The 17590-nt window shown below is 40.9% G+C and overlaps 1 protein-coding gene and 1 long non-coding RNA gene across 5 annotated transcripts; one reads left to right on the top strand and one right to left on the bottom strand.

The window, feature by feature from the left end:
* Positions 1-1079: 1079 nt before the first annotated feature.
* Ccdc32 (coiled-coil domain containing 32) lies at positions 1080-14259 on the bottom strand. 4 transcript variants are annotated; one of them, XM_063250289.1, is made up of 5 exons: positions 14137-14259; positions 11564-11816; positions 7626-7782; positions 2887-3026; positions 1080-2014 (listed from the first exon to the last, which is right to left on the bottom strand). In XM_063250289.1, exons 2-4 carry the CDS (start codon positions 11802-11804, stop codon positions 2891-2893), a joined length of 534 nt encoding a protein of 177 aa, XP_063106359.1. In that variant the 5' UTR covers positions 11805-11816; positions 14137-14259; the 3' UTR covers positions 1080-2014; positions 2887-2890. The 4 variants fall into 4 exon arrangements, with proteins under 4 accessions (XP_063106359.1, XP_013014412.1, XP_003475739.1 ...); XM_013158958.3 differs by lacking the exon at positions 2887-3026 and adding an exon at positions 13397-13508 and having other exon boundaries at positions 14137-14198; XM_063250290.1 differs by lacking the exon at positions 1080-2014 and adding an exon at positions 2022-2583.
* A 67-nt stretch (positions 14260-14326) lies between these two features.
* LOC134476403 (uncharacterized) lies at positions 14327-16262 on the top strand. Its single transcript, XR_010048012.1, has 2 exons — positions 14327-14449; positions 14658-16262. It is a non-coding gene; the product is annotated as an uncharacterized LOC134476403 (long non-coding RNA).
* Positions 16263-17590: the final 1328 nt, after the last annotated feature.

Raw genomic sequence — 17590 nt, 5'->3', positions numbered from 1 at the left:
AAAGAAAAGGCTAGACCTTTGCTTGAATCATAGAAATACTCTTCTAGCACAGAAACATTCTCTCACCACGTTAGGACTAGCTGCTCTGGAAGAGTGTTTTGGGACCTCATCAACTTTTTTACTTAAATTGTAGTTACTAAGGAAGAATTTTTGTTTATCATATAGAATGAAGAAAAACCTTTTTTAAAAACCTACCTACCCAGCTGAATGTCATCAGATGGTCCTGGAGGAAGAGTGAAGTCCAGCATCTGCACCACAGTCAAAGACAGCAGCCTGAAAGCTTGGTCCAAAGCCACATGACAGTCCAGTGTCGGAGAATCCTCAAAGTTTCTGTGGCCTCATGGTATGTACTTTTTGTTTGTTTGTGGGGGTTTTCTTGGTACTGGAGATTGAACACAGGGTATTCACAGAGCTACATCCCCAGGCCTTTCTAAATATTTTGAGACAGGGTCTCACCGAGTCACTAAGGTGCCCAGGCTGGGCTTCAACTTGTAATTCTCCTTTTAAAAAATTTATTTATTTAGGTATCAGGGACTCACGACCTTATGCTTCCCAGGCAGGCACTAAGCGCTAAGCTGTATTTCTGACTCTCTTCTGCTTTAGCTTCCCAAAGTATTGGGATTACAGGTATGCACTACCATGCCTGGCTTTGGGCCACATTCTGTCAAAAATATCCTGCTATCAAAGTAGTAAAAAATAAAGCTACCATGTTCAGTCAATTAAAAAGAACAAAAAAGTATATCTAAAAACTGTAACAAAAATATTCATAGCATTAAACAAATGTATAGTTGGTTCCTATCCTTTTGTGTAAGGCAAGTACTTGACTCAGAACTGAGCCAATACTGGCCACTCTGCTCATTAGGAGAAATTTGGAAACTATTACCCAGGAAAAAGTTCAATGGAGCCATGGCCTCAGAATCCTTTCCTCAAAACACCAAAATTTGGATTATCAGAGACTATGCATTAAACACAAGAGGACAGCAGAGGCTATCATCTCCCCTGCACAACACACATTTGTCCTCACCTCCCCACTGCGTCCCTCTGGAAGAAACCTAGTCAATAGCACCACACACAGCTACTCTGATGAAAAAGTTTCATTAGCACAACATATACTTTCTATGTTTATATGAACAAGGACACCATAAAAAGGAGGAAAATGTAGGCGCAGCCAGAAAAGCTGCCACAGAACAAATCTGGAACTATATAGGAGTAGTGTAAAACACTAAACCACATTTACAAGTCTAATTTGGAAATCGGTGCAGGAGGAAGTTGGGGGATAAACCATGCATAAAATAAAAAACTCTACACAGATATAAACACCCATGTTTTCACACTTCTTTAGCCGATTTTCTCCACAAGAAACAAAGAAAAGCCCAGCCTCCTTGAGTCTCTCTATTTACTAAAGATTTGTTAGAGAACCCCCACGTGGGCTCAGTTCCCAGGAAGCTGACTTTGCTCTTTCACTCACCCCTGACAATGTACCAAGGGCGTGTTGGGGACACAGGCATGCATACCCAGAAGAGGTCAGGAAAACTATGGCTCACTTAATGTGCCCATTCTACATAAGGGCACAGTGCTGCGGAGCGCTCGCACACTTAGTCCATTAGGTCCTCGGCAGACTTCTAACTGGTAGCAGTGGAGCTCCAGCAAACCAAGAGTCAGTGAGGAAGGCAAGATTCTGATCCAGCACGTGCTGGGTCAGTCATTTAAGTCACCCATGTCGGTCCTGAGCAAGTCCTCAGGGGCCTGCAACCGTGTGCTTTGTGGAGTGGAAGCTTGGGCTTTTCCCTCCCCGGATTTCTCCTCACTGCTGCCAACACCGCTCTCAGCGGCTCCCTCTGGACTCCAGACAGCTGCCTGGTGTGTGGGGGAGATTTATTGTTCTGCTGCTGCCGCCTTGTCCTCCGCTGCTGGCTTCTCAGCCTGTGACTCCGGTGGGATCAGGTACTGGACTTCTTCTGTGCTGATGGCAACTTTGTCTGGCTGCAGCCACCTCTTGAAATGCTCCAAGGTGCTGTGAAGGAGCAGAAGAAAAGGGTGGCTATAGCAGACTTCACCGATTAATTACTTAATAATTAGCTCAGTTACTCAAACTCTGCCTTCCCACCCATCACCAGTGTCTTCCCACAATTGTTTTTCACTGCTGACTGGGGAGAGCAGCCATGCTCCTCTGACAGCTGTGCATCCTGGCAGCTCCCAGGCATAATTTACCCCCTAGAGGGCACTTGGGTTTTAATCAGCACCAAGCCCTCTTCAACTGCAGCCTCAGAAGGCTTGATAAGAATAGCTGAGGAGTGTGCGCCTTGGTCCTATCTTTCTTCTTCAAAACTGAAAGAGAGACACTGTCAAGGGGAAGAAACACTCAAATGCCAAACTATTAGTGAGGCAGAAGTTGAGCATCTTTAAATCTCTCACACCTGAGGAGGTCTGAGGCTCAATTATACATGCAGTGCAGCACTTACTGTAGGAAGTGTGATGTGAGTTATTTCATCCCCTAGCAAGTCTCTGAGGTAGAAACAGCCGAGCAGCAAATGGAATTTGCAACTTCCTACACAGGAATGGTGCATATGCTATTTTGTTTTGCTGTGTAGAGAGGAGGGAAGTGTGACTATGGGGCTCTAGTCCCGCTCCCACTTCCACAAGTACCCCAGGTCTCATACTCTATGGCTATTAGACATTCACAGTAAAATACAAGTGACTAGAAATAAAGTAAATCTTATTCCACGGTCTTTATTAGTACAAATCTCTAACTGCAGATTTGACATACTGGTCAGTGCATGGGAGGATTATGTTTTAGGCAGTTGGATTTCTTAGCCCATTAATACTTTGCCAAAAGTATACCATAAGAGTCACCTACCTAGCCCACATGGTCCCCTACAAAATCACCTGTTTAAAACATAAGCTTGGAGTTCTCCTTTTGGGCCACGCCTAGGCGAGGGTGGGAGTCTTCCGGGTTCTGCCTGGCTCCTGCTGGCCGGACAAGGAAGCAGCCTTCGGGCTTCGTATCCCAGGGTTGTGCTTTGCTACTGTGGGGTTGAGAGTGGATTTGTCTTGCTTTGGTTTACTGATTTGTCACAGGGTGGTTTCAGCGTGCGCCTCGTAAATGCCCTGCAGTGTTTGTGGCTGGCCGGGATGCTTCCTGCCGGGGAGCCTCGCCGGGATTCAGTGGATGCAGATGGAATTGGAATGGCCAGAGCGACCCCTGGTCTTTGGATCTCTTTTCTTGTGGAAAGTCTCAGTTGAGTGTGAGCGTGCCCCACTTTTGCGAGCAGCCGCTCTGAATGTAATGACCTGGACTTCATTTTTGAGGTTAAGGTGCTTTAGTCTCCGGCTCAGATAATGTCTCCAAGGACGCCTCTCTACTGCAGTAACCCTCTCACGTCAGTTTTCCATGTGGTATCTACTCCTATCTTATGTTAATTTATCCTCATCGCATCCTGGTCACCCCTTTTATCCCAGAAACTAGAACTAAACCTGATAGTTAAGGAATAAACTTCAATTTTATAACGGAATAAAAGAAAAAAAAACCCATAAGCTTGGCAGTGTGAAAACAAGCATATAACTACGATTTCCTGGTGTTTGTTCTGAACAATGATGGCGGTATTCCCACAGATGGAGGTGCCGGGAGTGAATCCAAACATCGGAGGGATACAAACAGCTGACTGATTCTTGTGCCCACATCTTATGAGAATCATGTGTGACAGAAATATTTAACTATTTTTTTTAAAAAAAAACATGTTGTATTATTATTTATTTATTTATTTATTTATTTTTTGTCTTTTTCCTTTTTATCGGTACCAGGGATCGAACTCACGACTGCCTGCTTGCAAGGCAGGCGCTTATGCCACTGAAATAAATCCCCAGCCCCTGAAACATTTAACTATTGTCCAAATTATTTCTACAGAAAAGAGAAAGCAGCCAGAAATGGTGGCACATGCCTGTAATCCAGCACTCAGGAAGATGAAGCAAGATTACCTAAAGTTTGAGGCCAGCCTGTATTACAAGGTGAGACCCTGCCTTAAAAACACCAAAGCGGGGGCGGGGGAGGACAGACAGAGGAAGAAAAACAAAAAGGAAAAGAAACAAGAGAAAGCAAGTCTGGCGTGGTAGTGCATGTCTATAATCCCAGAACTATGGGAGGCTGAGGCAGGAGGACCCCAAGTCCCCAAGGTTGGGTAACTTAGTAAGACTCTGTCTCAAAATAAAATAATAAAACAAAAAAAAATTTTAAAAGTCTAGTGATGTAGCTCAGTGTGAAGGCCTTCAGTTCAATTCTTAGAGCCACAAAAAAAAAAAAAAAAAAGGAAAAAAGAAAGAAAAAAGGGAAAGAGACAAATTATTTTAGATATAGATGCTCAGAAACATGCTGAGATGATTTTGGAGAAAGCATTCCTGTAGAGAATTATGGAGAAGCTTTGTCTTCTCAGTTTGAGCCTCAATTAGTTTGAGCCTTTGGAGACGGAAAAGGCAAAATTTATATTTTCTGAGCTCTTGAGGGTAGTTGGCCTGACCTTTGATGCCACCCTGATTTGTGAGGGGTCTGAGGACATGCTGATCAAATAACTGAGGTAATTTAAGTGAAAGCTCACTGTAAATTAAAAAGTAAAATGTAACTATGGTTTTAGTTTTTTCTATTCTTTTCTTTCTTTCTTTTTTTTTTTTTTTTTGAGGCAGGGTTTCGCTATGTAGTTCAGTCTTAACCTCACTATGTGGCTGAAAATGGTCTTGAACTCACTGTGTAACCTAGGCTGGGATTACAGGGATGCACCACCATGCCTGACCAGTAAAATGCAACTATGAAGTGTTATTTTCATACTGTCCGTGATTTTAGCAGCAACATCTTCATCTGACATTATAGACTTTCAAAATCAATGTCATCGATGTGATGTTTTTAGCAGAAGCTTCCTTAAGGTAGGACATGCTCTCAGATGCCTTTTTCAGAGCCAAAGCTGATGGTCAGTGGAACACTGCCCTCTTGCAATGGTGATCAGAAAACTGAAGAGAAATCCCATCTGAGAATCACTGCCAGAGATTATTGATTCAGAGAGTATTCAATTTTTTAACTAGTAGTGCTAACTAATAGTGATGGAGGGGCTGGGGATATAGCTCAGCGGCACGGTGCCTGCCTGGCAAGCCTGAGGCCGTGAGTTCATTCCTTGGTACCAAAAAAAAGTTATTAGTGATGAAGCACCAGGCATAGTGGGGCCAACATCTGGTTTCATACAGTTCTTTGTTAAAGAAGCAAAACATTCCGTCATTCAGTTTTACTGTACTATACACCAAGAAGCTCTTTATGCTAGGGAAAGCAGCAAAAACTTAAGACGACATCCTCAGATGAAATTAGGCTGTTTGGGCATAAAAGGGCAGGAATAGCCATAGCTCACCGATATGGCCTAACTTAACAACCTGATGTTTTTTGTATCTTTAACAAATTTTACACTACACTTGGATGTACTAAACAAAAAATGGCAACGTGTAGGGAAAACAGCAGGAAGGATAATAAAAAAATTCATAATATCAAAGTATTTGAGAGAAAACTGCAGGTTTTTGCAAGAGACTTTTAAAGTAGGCAGCAGAAATACTTTCCAAATCCAAAATGCATTCAGGAAATTCTACGTTTGCAGACAAGCCTACAAGCCATCAGAAAATCTACAAGGAATTTTTTAGCATTGTAGTAGCTGCAAAGGAGAATCTTAGTAACAAAATTTTACAGTCCTATAAGGTGGAGACAAACCTGTGTTTTCTGACTTCTCCAGATAAAGCCAAACTAGATGAACTTCATCTTTCTGCTAATACTGGTTAGATTTTGGAAATCTGGGGGGCTGGGGATTTAGCTCAGTGGCATAAGCACCTGCCTTGCAAGCAGGCAGTTGTGAGTTCGATCCCCGGTACCGATAAAAAGGAAAAAGACAAAAAAAAAAAAAAAAAAAAAAAAGATTTTGGAAGTCTGGAAATGGAGCTATTGGGATTTCAAGAAAGCTCTATCTAGAGGAATACAGAAGAGATAGAAAATAGAGTATTGAAGGGATGACAAAGGACAGCATGCTTGGTAGTTCTGAAAACAAAATCCTTAAAGGATGAAATTCTCTACCAAATAATTTTAAGTCAGTGAAAGCACTCAGGAGCCAGGGATATAGCTCAGTGGCACAGTGCCTGCCTGGCAAGCATTAAGTACTGCGTTCAATTCCCAGTATGAAAAGCAGCAAAAAAAAAAAAAAAAAAAAAAAAAGAAAAGGAAAGGAAAGAGAAAAAGAAAGCAGTTGGAATTGCTTTTCTTCCTTTGTTTGGATCATCTTATTCTTTCAACAGATGCTTTCAGTTGTGAATTATACCAACTGTGATACAAGAGTAACAGATGACCTGAGTGCTGCATGTGTTGCTCTTAAACTAAGCAAATAGGAGCCAAAGTCTGACAAGCTATCAGCATGCATACAACAGCAAAGATCACATTAACTGTGTAAAACTACACCAAAGTCAAGCTTTTACCTTTCAGTAAAAAGCTGTTTGTATCACTAAAAGCTGTTATGGTGATTTTCTTTCAGGACAAAAGATGTTAATGAGTTATTTTTTCTAAACTAAAACCTCAGTATTCAGTTTTAATTGCAATGTTGGCACTTTTCATTAAATCTGTGGGTTCTGGGTTGTAGTTTGGACACTTGGTCTCTTAAAAGGTTTGTTTAAACTCAGCTAAGGTATATCTCCATTCATACAATGATATGTTGATTCATGAACTTAACTTGTTCTATGATTTTGGAAAAGCTGGCCACATTTGTATCTGTGTGGGAAAGATGGCTATGGTCATGTTACCTGATGCAGGGTTTGTAGACAAAAACAAAATTTTGCCCAATGCTTCTGTTTGCAAGCCAAATTGCTTGCAAATGAAAATTCTGGTGAACTGAAGTCACACCGTATTTTTCATTTATCTCTAGTTGGGTCTGAGGACCCATTCCTCCCAAAAAAAGGAAAGACTGGGGAGCCTAAAACTTCCTTATAACATTCTTCCATGACAGCTAGCACAGGGTCACCCTACAGGACATACTTTATTAATTTGGTCTATACATGTTTATTGAGTGGCTACAATATGACAGAAACTCTGTAAGGCAATGGAGATTCAGAGGTAAAAAGACAGGGTTCTAATTGCTGACTGATTACTAGTTTTTTCGAGTGCATTACATCCCTATAAATGAAGATAGTGGTCTCTCAACGCAATTCAACCTGTGAACAGAACCTAGCTGGGGTCTTTGCCTTTTGACAAAAATTATTATTCTCAAAAATCTTCTAGGCCAGCTGGAAATAGTGGTGCACACCTATAATCCCAGAAATTAGGAGACTGAGGCAGAAAATCTCCTTAAATTCAAGACCAGCCTGGGCTACATAGTTCAAGACCAGCCTGAACTACATAGTGAGATTCTGTCTCAAAAACACAAAAACCAACAAACAGAAAAATATCTGCAAGGTTAAGAATAAAAACAGCAAACTCAGAAAGACTGTTTCAGCTCAGAGAGCTAATGTCAATATCAGCTAGTATGAGACCCAGATACCGGTATCCTTGAATGCATTCCAGAAAGAGAAGTGTTCTCTCAGAGAAACAGACTGCCACCAGAAAGGGACTGGGAATCAGTTACCTTTCATCAGAATCAAGTCCATCTACAAAGAACTCTGATGCTAACTTCTCCTGGAGGAACCGATCCCAGCATTCCTTCTTGGCCTGGGCCAGGGTTCGCAGCATGTCCTTGGAAGTCACTTCCTCATTTAAACCTTTGATTCTTCTTAGTTTCTTCTCTAAAGAAACCAGAAATGGAGCTTAGCAAGGAAAGTGAGTATGAAATGAAGTTTCAACTAAATCTAAAATGCAAATATAACAATTCTTTCACTGTTTAGTACATCTGCATTCCCTGCAAAACAGCTAGTTTTTAAAGGATAGACAAAAAGGGATCAAACATACTCCTTTTCCTTCATGGCATGTTTATTCTGTATTGTATCAAATAAATATTTAACCTCAGAAGATGAAAAGGCCATAGGTTCTCATAAATAGCCACCAGTATGCTGTCTCTGAAATCATGTAAGTCAGCAGGCATCTCTTGAAGGAATGCTTGCTTTCCCCAGCTTGACATGTGTACGCTATCATCTTTTTTTGACTCCTTGAAAATGTCTCCGAGGAATAAATGGCTTTTTCACTTGTTAAAGTGACATGAAGTGGTTTCCAAACCTCATGAGAAAGAATTAGAGAAAATGATGAGAGATCCAATGGTTCATTAAACACTAAAATTGGCTTGATGAGAACTCAATAATAAGAGACCTTTAAGATCTCTGTGTGATTAAATTCTTGATTAAAGAAAAAGAATCTTCCAACACTAAAAAAAATTGCTCAATTTGCGGCCTGGATATTGCAGCCTAATAAAAAGAAGCATCTTTTAATCCCTGTGAGAATAGTCCATATGGTTGCCTGATGATAGATGTTTAATTATTCTTCTTTGTGTTTTAAGTATAGCTGTTAAACAAATTTCTCTTTTGAAGAATACAAGAAAGCACATCACCAGTTACCTTCTTCCTTAATTCAGTGTTGCCCTCAAATGTTCCAAATAATGTTGTTTTGGTAAAGGACAGACCACATACATGAGGATAGTTCCAAAAAATTATATCACTCAGTGATACCCTGGCTGTCTTTAATTACTGTCCCCAATGTCCAAACAGTGGTGAAACTTAACAGTATTTCCTGGATACCCCTACTGGTAAGCAACTGTAAATGTGCACAGGTAAATAAGAGTTTTTGACTTTTTTATTTTTATTTTTATTTTTTGAAGGGGGAAATGGATACCAAATGCAAAGCCACTAGAAACTTCATGATACGCAATCCAGTTTTCGTTTCTAAGCAAATCACATCAGATAACACCCCACTGATGAAAGCAGAAAACCCTGTGTTGCTGTAAGTTGTTATTGAGAATACACATATGTAAGAGGCTGCAGTACATAAAGGAGAGTATTTGAGGGGCTTTCTCTTTCCCTGAGTATTATAAAAAGGGTTATGCACATCTCATGTTTAACTAGCTAAGTTTTTAATTATGTTCTTATCAGTGCATTCTTTTTGACACAAGTTATCAGGCAATAAAAACAATTCTCGTATTGTCTAGCTTTGATTGTCATCGTGAAAGATACTCTTTGGGGCTAGAAAAGGTCTTCTTCTCTCTCCTTTTTTTTTTTTTTTGGTGGTACCAGGGATCAAACTCATGACCTCATGCTTACTAGGCAGGTATTTGTGCTACTGACCTACATCCCTGGCCCAGTCTTCCCTCTCTTGAGTGTGGAAGTTCCTGATCATGTGTGGTCCCAAAGGGGGCAGGCACAAAGAAGTGCTTTATATACTCCAAACCTGCCTACCCTTGTTACCCAGTCCGTTCCCTAGATAACAGGGTTCTTATTTTCCTGTGAAGGACATTCTAATTATCATTTTCTTAACTGATTTTTAGAGATGATCAGTAGAATTTCAGCTTTTCAAATCAGTCTTTATCAGTCAAAACTATGAGCATCTCTCTGAGAGTTTCTTATAACTCCTGGGCACTTGCTCTGGTTACCATAAGCACAACTTCCAACCTCATTGGCCACAACTACAAGCATTACTATTCCATTTTTGGTAGGTTTCCAACGAATTTCATATTACTCCCTCGTCTCTCTTGTTCTCTGTAATTTCAACCTTATTTTTATGCAGTATATTAATAAAATTCCTTTTGTTTTCCCAAGATCTTTCTTTCTTTCTTTTTTTTTTTTTTTTGTATCAGGGATTGAACTCAAAACCTTGTGCTTGCCAAGGAGGCACTGTGCCACTGAGCTATAGCCCTGACCCCTTCTTAAGATATTTCTTAGCAATCACAGAAGGTCTCCTCTGATGTGATTCTTCTATGTCCTTCTTCACAAACTCTTTCTTCCTGAATTGTCTTTCCTTCCTCAAATGTTTCATGACACACAGGTATATCTCTTGGGTGTTCAGCAATAACAGAAAAACAGAAGAAAGGGCTTTGAAAGTTTCCACCGTAAGTAATAGATTAGATATGTTTATCTTAAACATTATACAATATATGTACATATCAAAACACTACATGGTTTCCCCATTAGTATTCACATTTTTTGTTTTTATGTGTCAGAAAATAATTTTTTAAAAAACATACCATAATTCCAAAGACTGCCAATCACTATCCTACATTGGTCTGTCTTGTCTGTCTGTCTCCCTCCCTCTCTCTCTCTTTTCTTTAGATAAGGGCTTATTATGTAACCCCAACTGGCCTTGAACTTGTGGTGATCTTTTTGCCTCAACCTGAGTGCTAGGATTACGGGCATGTGCCACCATGCCTGGCTTTTCTTTTTCTCTTAACATGAGACAATGTGAATGTCACTCCCATGTCACCGCAGATTCTCTGATCACAGGATAGGGCACTAAAAACATGTTCAGAAAGTTTTGTTTTGCTTTGTTTTTCCCTCCAAAAAGCCTACAGTGGGTCTGGGGATTTAGCTCAGTGGCATAAGCACCTTGCCTTGCAAATGCGCAGTTGTGAGTTCAATCCCTGGTACCAAAAAAAAAAAAAAAAAAAAGCCTACAAAATAAATCACTTCAACATACTCCCATTTTCAACACTAAATTTATTTAATAGAACAGAATTTAAATGAAATGGTTAGTAACTGGAAGTGACAAAAACTTTTTTTTTGAGACAGGGTCTCATTCTGTAATTCAAGCTATGAATTCGCTATGTAGCCCAGGCTGGCCTCAAACTCATAGTAATTCTCGTGCCTCAGCCTCCAAGTTCTGGGACTACAGATGTGTGCTACCATGTCCAGCAACAAAAACTGTTTTAAGGGAAGTACAAAAGAGAGGCTTCCTTCCTAATAAACAACATGAAACATCTCCCTGAATTACATTTGACAGATACACATGGTGAGGACAAAACAAAAGATTAAAAATAGGAAACTGAGCCAGGTATGGTAGAACATGCTTATAATCCCAGCACTCAGGAGACTGACCAGGAGGACTGCCATGAGCCACATAGTAAGGCCAAGGCCAACCTGAATCAGAGCAAGACCTTATCTCAAAAAAAAAAAAGGAAACAGTTTGACGATTCAGCATGACTTCAACATGATTCCCTAAAACCACCAGCTTAAAACCAGACAAAGTGGTGCAAGCCTTTAACTCCAACACTCAGGAGGCTAAAGTAATATTTGGGCCATACCTGGGCAACTTAGTGATTTAGCAAAACTCTAACTCAAAATAAAATGAAAACATTTTTTTAGAGGACTGGAAGATCTAGGTGTGGCACACAACTGTAATCCTAGCACTCAGGAGACTGAAGCAGAATTCTGTGAGTTTGAGGCCAGCCTGGACTACCTAATGAGCTCAAGTTCAGTCTATATTACAGAGTGACACTCTGCCTCAAAAGATCAAAATACAATACAATGTAATACAATGGCTGGGAATGTAGTTTGGTATGAAGGCCATGGGTTCAATCCTCGAACTGCCTAAATAAATAAGACGACCAGCTTCTGATTTAAAAAAGATAAAAAGAACTATCCAACTTACCTAGAGAGGCTAAATACACTTCTGAGTCCTGCAGGGGAGCCCAGGGCTTTATAGCTGACTGGACAGCAAAATCTGCTGCCTGTCCCTGGTCTTTACACACAGGGTAAGAATCTACAAAAGAGTCTGAGAAGGCATTGCTCACATCCTCTTGGTCAGCATTTGGCAGACAGGAACAGATTTCAGACCAGAGATCCCTGCCAGATTCTGTGGCTGTGGAGTCAACATTCTCAAACATTTTCATTTGGAGTCTAAGCTGGAAAACAAGTTCAGACAAGTAAGGATGAGGTTGCAGGACATAGTACACATGTGCAGTACTCATGTTATTTGTTTATGCATTTGGAAAAAAAAGTAATACCTTGCGCTTGCCAGGCAGGTACTTATAAACTCCCAACAATAACAGGTTTTTAAGATGTTTCTTATAACAAAAAATATAAAATATCTTGTTAGATTTATATAACAGATCAAGATGACAAAAGAACAACTAAATTCTTTCTTTGGCTCTACACTCAAGTTGTCTTCATAAGATATGCCTCTGGGGAGATGGGGATTTAGCTCAACGGCATAAGCGCCTGCCTTGCAAGCAGGCAGTCGTGAGTTCGATCCCTGGTACTGATAAAAAGGAAAAAGACAAAAAAAATAAATAAATAAAGATATGCCTCTGAAAATGGAATTTCTACATCCCAACACAAATATGAAAGGATAAACATTGTATGTTTCCACAGTTTGACTACCTAGAGTCAAACTGATAAAAAATATGGTGGTCACCTAAGCTGAAGGGAGGGGAAAATGGAGAGTTACTGTTCAACAGGTAGAGTTTCTATGTGAGAGGATGAAAAACTCCTGGGAATGGATGGTAGCTATGATTGCACAAAAATGTGAATGCCAGTGAACAGTACATAGAAAAATGGCTAAAATAGCCAGTCATGGTGGTGCTTGTCTCTGTAATCCTAGCATGCTGGAAGACTGAAGCAGGAAGATCACATGTGTAAGCCTAGTCTGGGCAATTTACTGACTTAAGGAAGGCTTGTTTTAAAAGTTAAAAAATAAGTAAATAAATAAATAAGGTCTGACAATGTAGCTCAATGAAGGGTTCAATCCACATTACTGAGAAAAAAAAGTTAAAATGAAAAATCTTGTATTATGTATATTTTAACATATTAACACATACACACACAGAAGAGTTTCTAGGATGCTTCCAGTGTGAACAACCAGGGACACTTTTCTCCAAAGTCCTTCCAAAGTGTCTCTAAAATGCAACTCCTCTAGCAGTCAGTTAAATTTTGTCTTTGGTAGGGCAGACTAAAGGTCTTCAGTCTCATATATCTTAAGATAAGAAGTGTTGCATAGTGAAAAAGACTCTGTCAGTATTGTCATAATACAAGGAGCATGCGCTCGTTACATATGGTAACTGGACTACATTAACTTATACTCCTTTTTTTAAAAATTGTTTTTTACACCTGTAATCCCAGCACTGGAGAGGCTGAGGCAGGATTGCCTCTAGTTAAAACACACACACACACACACACACACACACACATCACTTAAAATTTTATTATTATTTTAATTGTAAATTTTAAAGGGTGCAGTGTGGTAAAACATGTACATAATGTGTAATAACCAAGTCAAGAAAGTTAGTACGGTATACAAACACTAAAATATAAGTATTTTCAGTATTTTACAGAACAAGAAACTGAGTCCCAGAAGGGCACACTAAAATTCAGACTTACACTGCTCCAAAATCTTTTTTTCTCTTTTTCGAGGGGGCAGGTAATGGGGACCGAATCCAAGGCCTTTGAACACTGAGCACCACCACCCCAACCCACAGGATCTCACCAAATTAGGAAGGATTCGAATTTGAGCCCTCCTGCTGAGCTCAGCCTCCCAAAGTGCTGGAATTACAATATGAGCCAACGTGCCGGGCTTCAAAATCCACTCTGTACTCTTCCTGTTGGGAAGTGAAACTGCTTTCAGTTTCCTGAAACTGAAGGAGGACAGGTGGGAAGGAGCGTCCGGGAGAGGGGAGTGTCCCTAACCATTTAGGTTTACAGGATAGACCGACACCTTCCAAGCAGGAATCTCGGATATCCGGAAGGCTGCCTAGTGAAAGATTTGAGGGGCTGGGGATTTAGCTCAGCGGCATAAGCGCCTGCCTTGCAAGCAGGCAGTCGTGAGTTCGATCCCTGCTACCGATAAAAACGAAAACGAAAAAGACAAAAAAAAAAAAAAAAAAAGAAAAATTGAAAAATTTCAAGAGAGCCCAGGCAGCCCAAAGGCCCAAAGGAAATGAGACACATTTGTCACTACGGCATTGAGTGAAATGATGAAGCCTCAATCTTAAATCCTCGAAAACACCCAAACCAAAACTCTGCTCCTGCCAAACCGTGTGCCCCCGCCCACAGGGCATCCATAAACATTCAGAAAACCCTGTGTCGGGACCCCAGGCCACAATCGCTTCGGCCTCAAGGGCTGGCTGGGGCGTACGAACAGGGTCCTTAATATCCTCTGTGGTATTCGGAGGTCAGGCCGGGATAGGGGATACAAATCGCTGGGTACCCTGGCCCCACTTTACCTACCGTAAACGCCTGCACGGAACCCTTCAAAGGAACTATTCAGGTCAGAAATGCCCAGCCCGGAAGAAGGCAGCGGGGGAGGAGTCGCCAAGTGACGTAGCCTAGGAGTCCTCCAATTATCGTCCTGTCCAGCTACGTAGTGTAAATACATTGGTCTAGGGAGAAGGTACTAGGCGGGGCTATTGCTGCCCAGAAACGACGGAGTCTCGGGCCGGAGCCTTGCGGGATTTGGTTTCTTGTGGACCCTGGGAATTCCAGTTTTCTGCTCATGAGAAAGCCTAGTTTTCCAGACTTTTGACTTTTCTTGGTCCTCTGTGTAAGTTCACCTCTCAGGCAATTCTCTGGGCGGGTGTTTATTTCATATCTTTGCTTCTTTTCATACTGTCACAGGAGACCCATGCCCCTTTCACTGAATTATGAGGTTTACGTTTATCCAGCCAGCAGACAATCAAGCTCTGGCTGTATTGTGGGCATTATGTTAGACTTGGAATGGGTCCCAGAGTTGCTTACAATTTGTCTGCCAGGACCAGGTCTGTCGAAGAGGCAGAGAAAGGAACAAATAACAGCCACAGCATCAGGCATGCTGGTGCACTCCTGTACTCCCAGCAGTGAGGATCGCCGTGAGTTCCAGGCCAGCCTGAACTACGTAGCGAAATCTTGTCTCGGAAAGAAAAAAGGAAGGAAAGAAGGAAGAAGGAAGGAAGGAGAAAAAATAAAAACAGCCACAGAGGTCATGACAGAAGTGTGCCCAAAGTACATTAAAAAAAAGAATTTACGTCGGGGTGCTTTTTAAAGATGACCTTTGATATTCTTCAGGGGATATCAGCAGGTTCATTTAATCACAACCTTCCCGGTCCCTGTTTCCAGGACTGTTACTGTCTCCCAAAGAAACGTGATGAAAGACGTCAAGCACTAGTAAGAGAAACTTGGCTGAGGGTCTTGGCTTTACATGTGTCCAACAATCAGTGGAACTATGGTAGTGACAATTATAACCCTGTGAAAGTACTACCACAAGGTACTCTGTTGCTCAAACAACAGTTCTTAGAAAATCTGTGTAAAGAATGTGAAAAGCAAGGAGATTTAAAAAAAACAAAGAAGAAGTTGGGAATAGTGTCACGTCTGTGATATCAGCACTAAGGAGGCTGAGGCGAGAGGAATGCCATGACTTTGAGGCCAGCCTGGGATACATAGTGACTTCAAGGCCAGCTTTAATTATATAGTGAGACCCTGTCTTAAAACAAGCAAACAGAAAACAGTAAAAAACAATAGGCAAGAGTTTGGAAATGCTTATTCCTAGAAAAAGATCCAGTACCCAGTGTCTGAGTTATAGAATCTAGTATGTGACACCTGCCCTTCCTCAACTCTCCAGCTTGAATTTCTGAACAGCATTTTCACTTTATCCCCTTTGCTTTCTTCTTCTTTTAACCATTTGTTTATTCCCTGTAAATTGTGCTAATACAGAGTATCTGATTCACAGAAAGGGGCACTGGAGTCAACTTCTTGGGAAGCAGAGGCAAAAGGATTGTGAGTTTGAGGCTAGTCAAGCCACAGCAAAATCCTGCTGCAGGGAGGCTGGGACAGTGGGTATCTGGCTTCCAACTCTTCGAGATAGTAATGTACTGTAAGCAATTTCACACACACTGTCTTCAGAAGATCCTGATGTCCTTGGAGTACAACAAATGCTGATTCCATATGTTCTTTGTCATTCCTTCTCAAGCTTTACTGTGAAGAACGGATTACCTGAGGATCATGTTAAAAGTGTAGATTCTCCTTCAGCAGATCAAAAAGAGTTGGGATGGGGACCAACAAAATTTTTGTTTCCTATCTCCATAATTTTGCCAAACACTACTTAAATGTTTCACTTGCCTTATTTAATGCCTTATTTAATTCTTCTTACTCTGTTCCAACACAAACTGGCCCCAGGGAATGAGGACCAGTCCTTTACTGTGGGATCAAAGAAAGAGGCAATCCTAGGACTGTGCGGATGGGGCTTACTGAGAACTTACAGACAGCAACTGGGGCCTACATGGCAGCAAGATCAATGGCTCTTGGAATTTGGGTTAGATAAGGAGACTTACATTGTGGTCAGAACAGAAGTGACTTCAAAATAATAAAATTTTAAAAAGTGACTTCTGTTGAGAGTTGCTGAGCTAGTGATCAATCATTCACACATGCAGAGTGGAAAGCACAGAGTGCCCCAAGAACACCCCAAAGGCACAGAGGGCCTAAGAAAGTCCCCAAGGGGATGGAGCACTAGAGGTGAACAAGTGTTCCAGCCCCAAAAATACCAGGTATAAGAAGCGAGCTAGTCAAGCAAAGGGGCATCCTATGACAAATATATAAATAAATACATTGTAGTGGTTGGGTGGTCTTTTCCTCCCATCCAGAGGAAGGACTCCACCTGACTCCAGCTTTCTGTCTCTATCTTTATTTTCTTTATCCTCTCATTGTCATTCATCACACCAGGAACTTAGAGAGTTCTCATGGATGTGGCAGACTTCAAACTAGGATATACCTGGTTTATTTTAAACTAGTACCAAGGGCATCAGGTACATTCCTGGTGCTGATGGTGCCAAGGTCAAGTCATAAAGCTCCCATTTGTCGTTCTTAATAATTTTGTGGATTGATAGTTTACTTCAAAAACATGCAGGAGGGCCAGGGATTTGGCTCAGTGGCATAAGCGTCTGCCTGGCAAGCGCAAAGTTGTGACTTCCTGGTACTGCAAAAAAAAAAAAAAAAAAAAACATGCAGGAGAAACTAACATGGCTGCTCATGGGGACTCAGCATCTATAAACTGCGAATCAATGTCTATGCTAAAACATTTTTCTTTTGGATAAGATGCTATCTTTATTGTGAATTTCTCAGGTGATTCACTTGAGAGACTGTGGTTTCCTTTTGAAGCAGTTTTTCTCGGGTGGACCCACACTCACTGGAAAATTCCATTTCTCATTTTGAGGAAGCAATCAGAAATTAGACTTTTTTAACATACGGAGTTCTATAACTGTGTCTATCTCAAACTGCTCTGAAATAAGACTGTCAGCTATAGGTACCTTTGTTAGTTTGATAAGATTGATGAGTTACAGAAGGAATATATCAAAAAAGAAAAAATGAAAAGAAAGAAAACTACTTTTACTCCTCTGCAAAGTGTAGCGCATATAAGAATGCCCTACCATTCTTACATGCATTACACTAATATTTTATATCATAAAGGCTAAGTCTCCTGAATGACTTAGCCTTGACTGACATTTGTCCTTTTTAGAGAGTCCCTAGCATTGGAAGAACTACGTACTTGCAAGAATTTCACTCTAAAAACTAAAGAAAATCAAATTCTTTTATCACTAGACACCCTGGAAGTACCAGACCTGAAACTTAAGCTTGGCTGATGGTGGAAGGGTTTTTTTGTTTTGTTTTAAGGATTATGAACAAAAACAGAGAGAGAGAGAAAAAGAGAGAGAGA

The sequence above is a fragment of the Cavia porcellus genome, unplaced genomic scaffold, assembly GCF_034190915.1.
Source record: "Cavia porcellus strain 051 isolate PalLab524CR breed Dunkin Hartley unplaced genomic scaffold, mCavPor4.1 scaffold_6, whole genome shotgun sequence".
Taxonomy (NCBI): Eukaryota; Metazoa; Chordata; class Mammalia; order Rodentia; family Caviidae; genus Cavia; species Cavia porcellus.
The sequence above is the reverse complement of the archived record's forward strand: the minus strand, read 5'-3'. Positions and strand labels throughout refer to the sequence as shown.

Bases quoted from the DNA above. Each gene is read 5' to 3' on its own strand.
- Ccdc32 (XM_003475691.5), bottom strand. From the start codon at position 11,804: ATGAAAATGTTTGAGAATGTTGACTCCACAGCCACAGAATCTGGCAGG. The intron at 7,783-11,563 runs GTAAGTTGGATA...TGGTTTCTTTAG, and splicing joins AGTGTATTTAGCCTCTCTAG to AGAAGAAACTAAGAAGAATC. The intron at 2,015-7,625 runs GTAACTGATTCC...GCTCCTTCACAG, and splicing joins GGACTTGATTCTGATGAAAG to CACCTTGGAGCATTTCAAGA.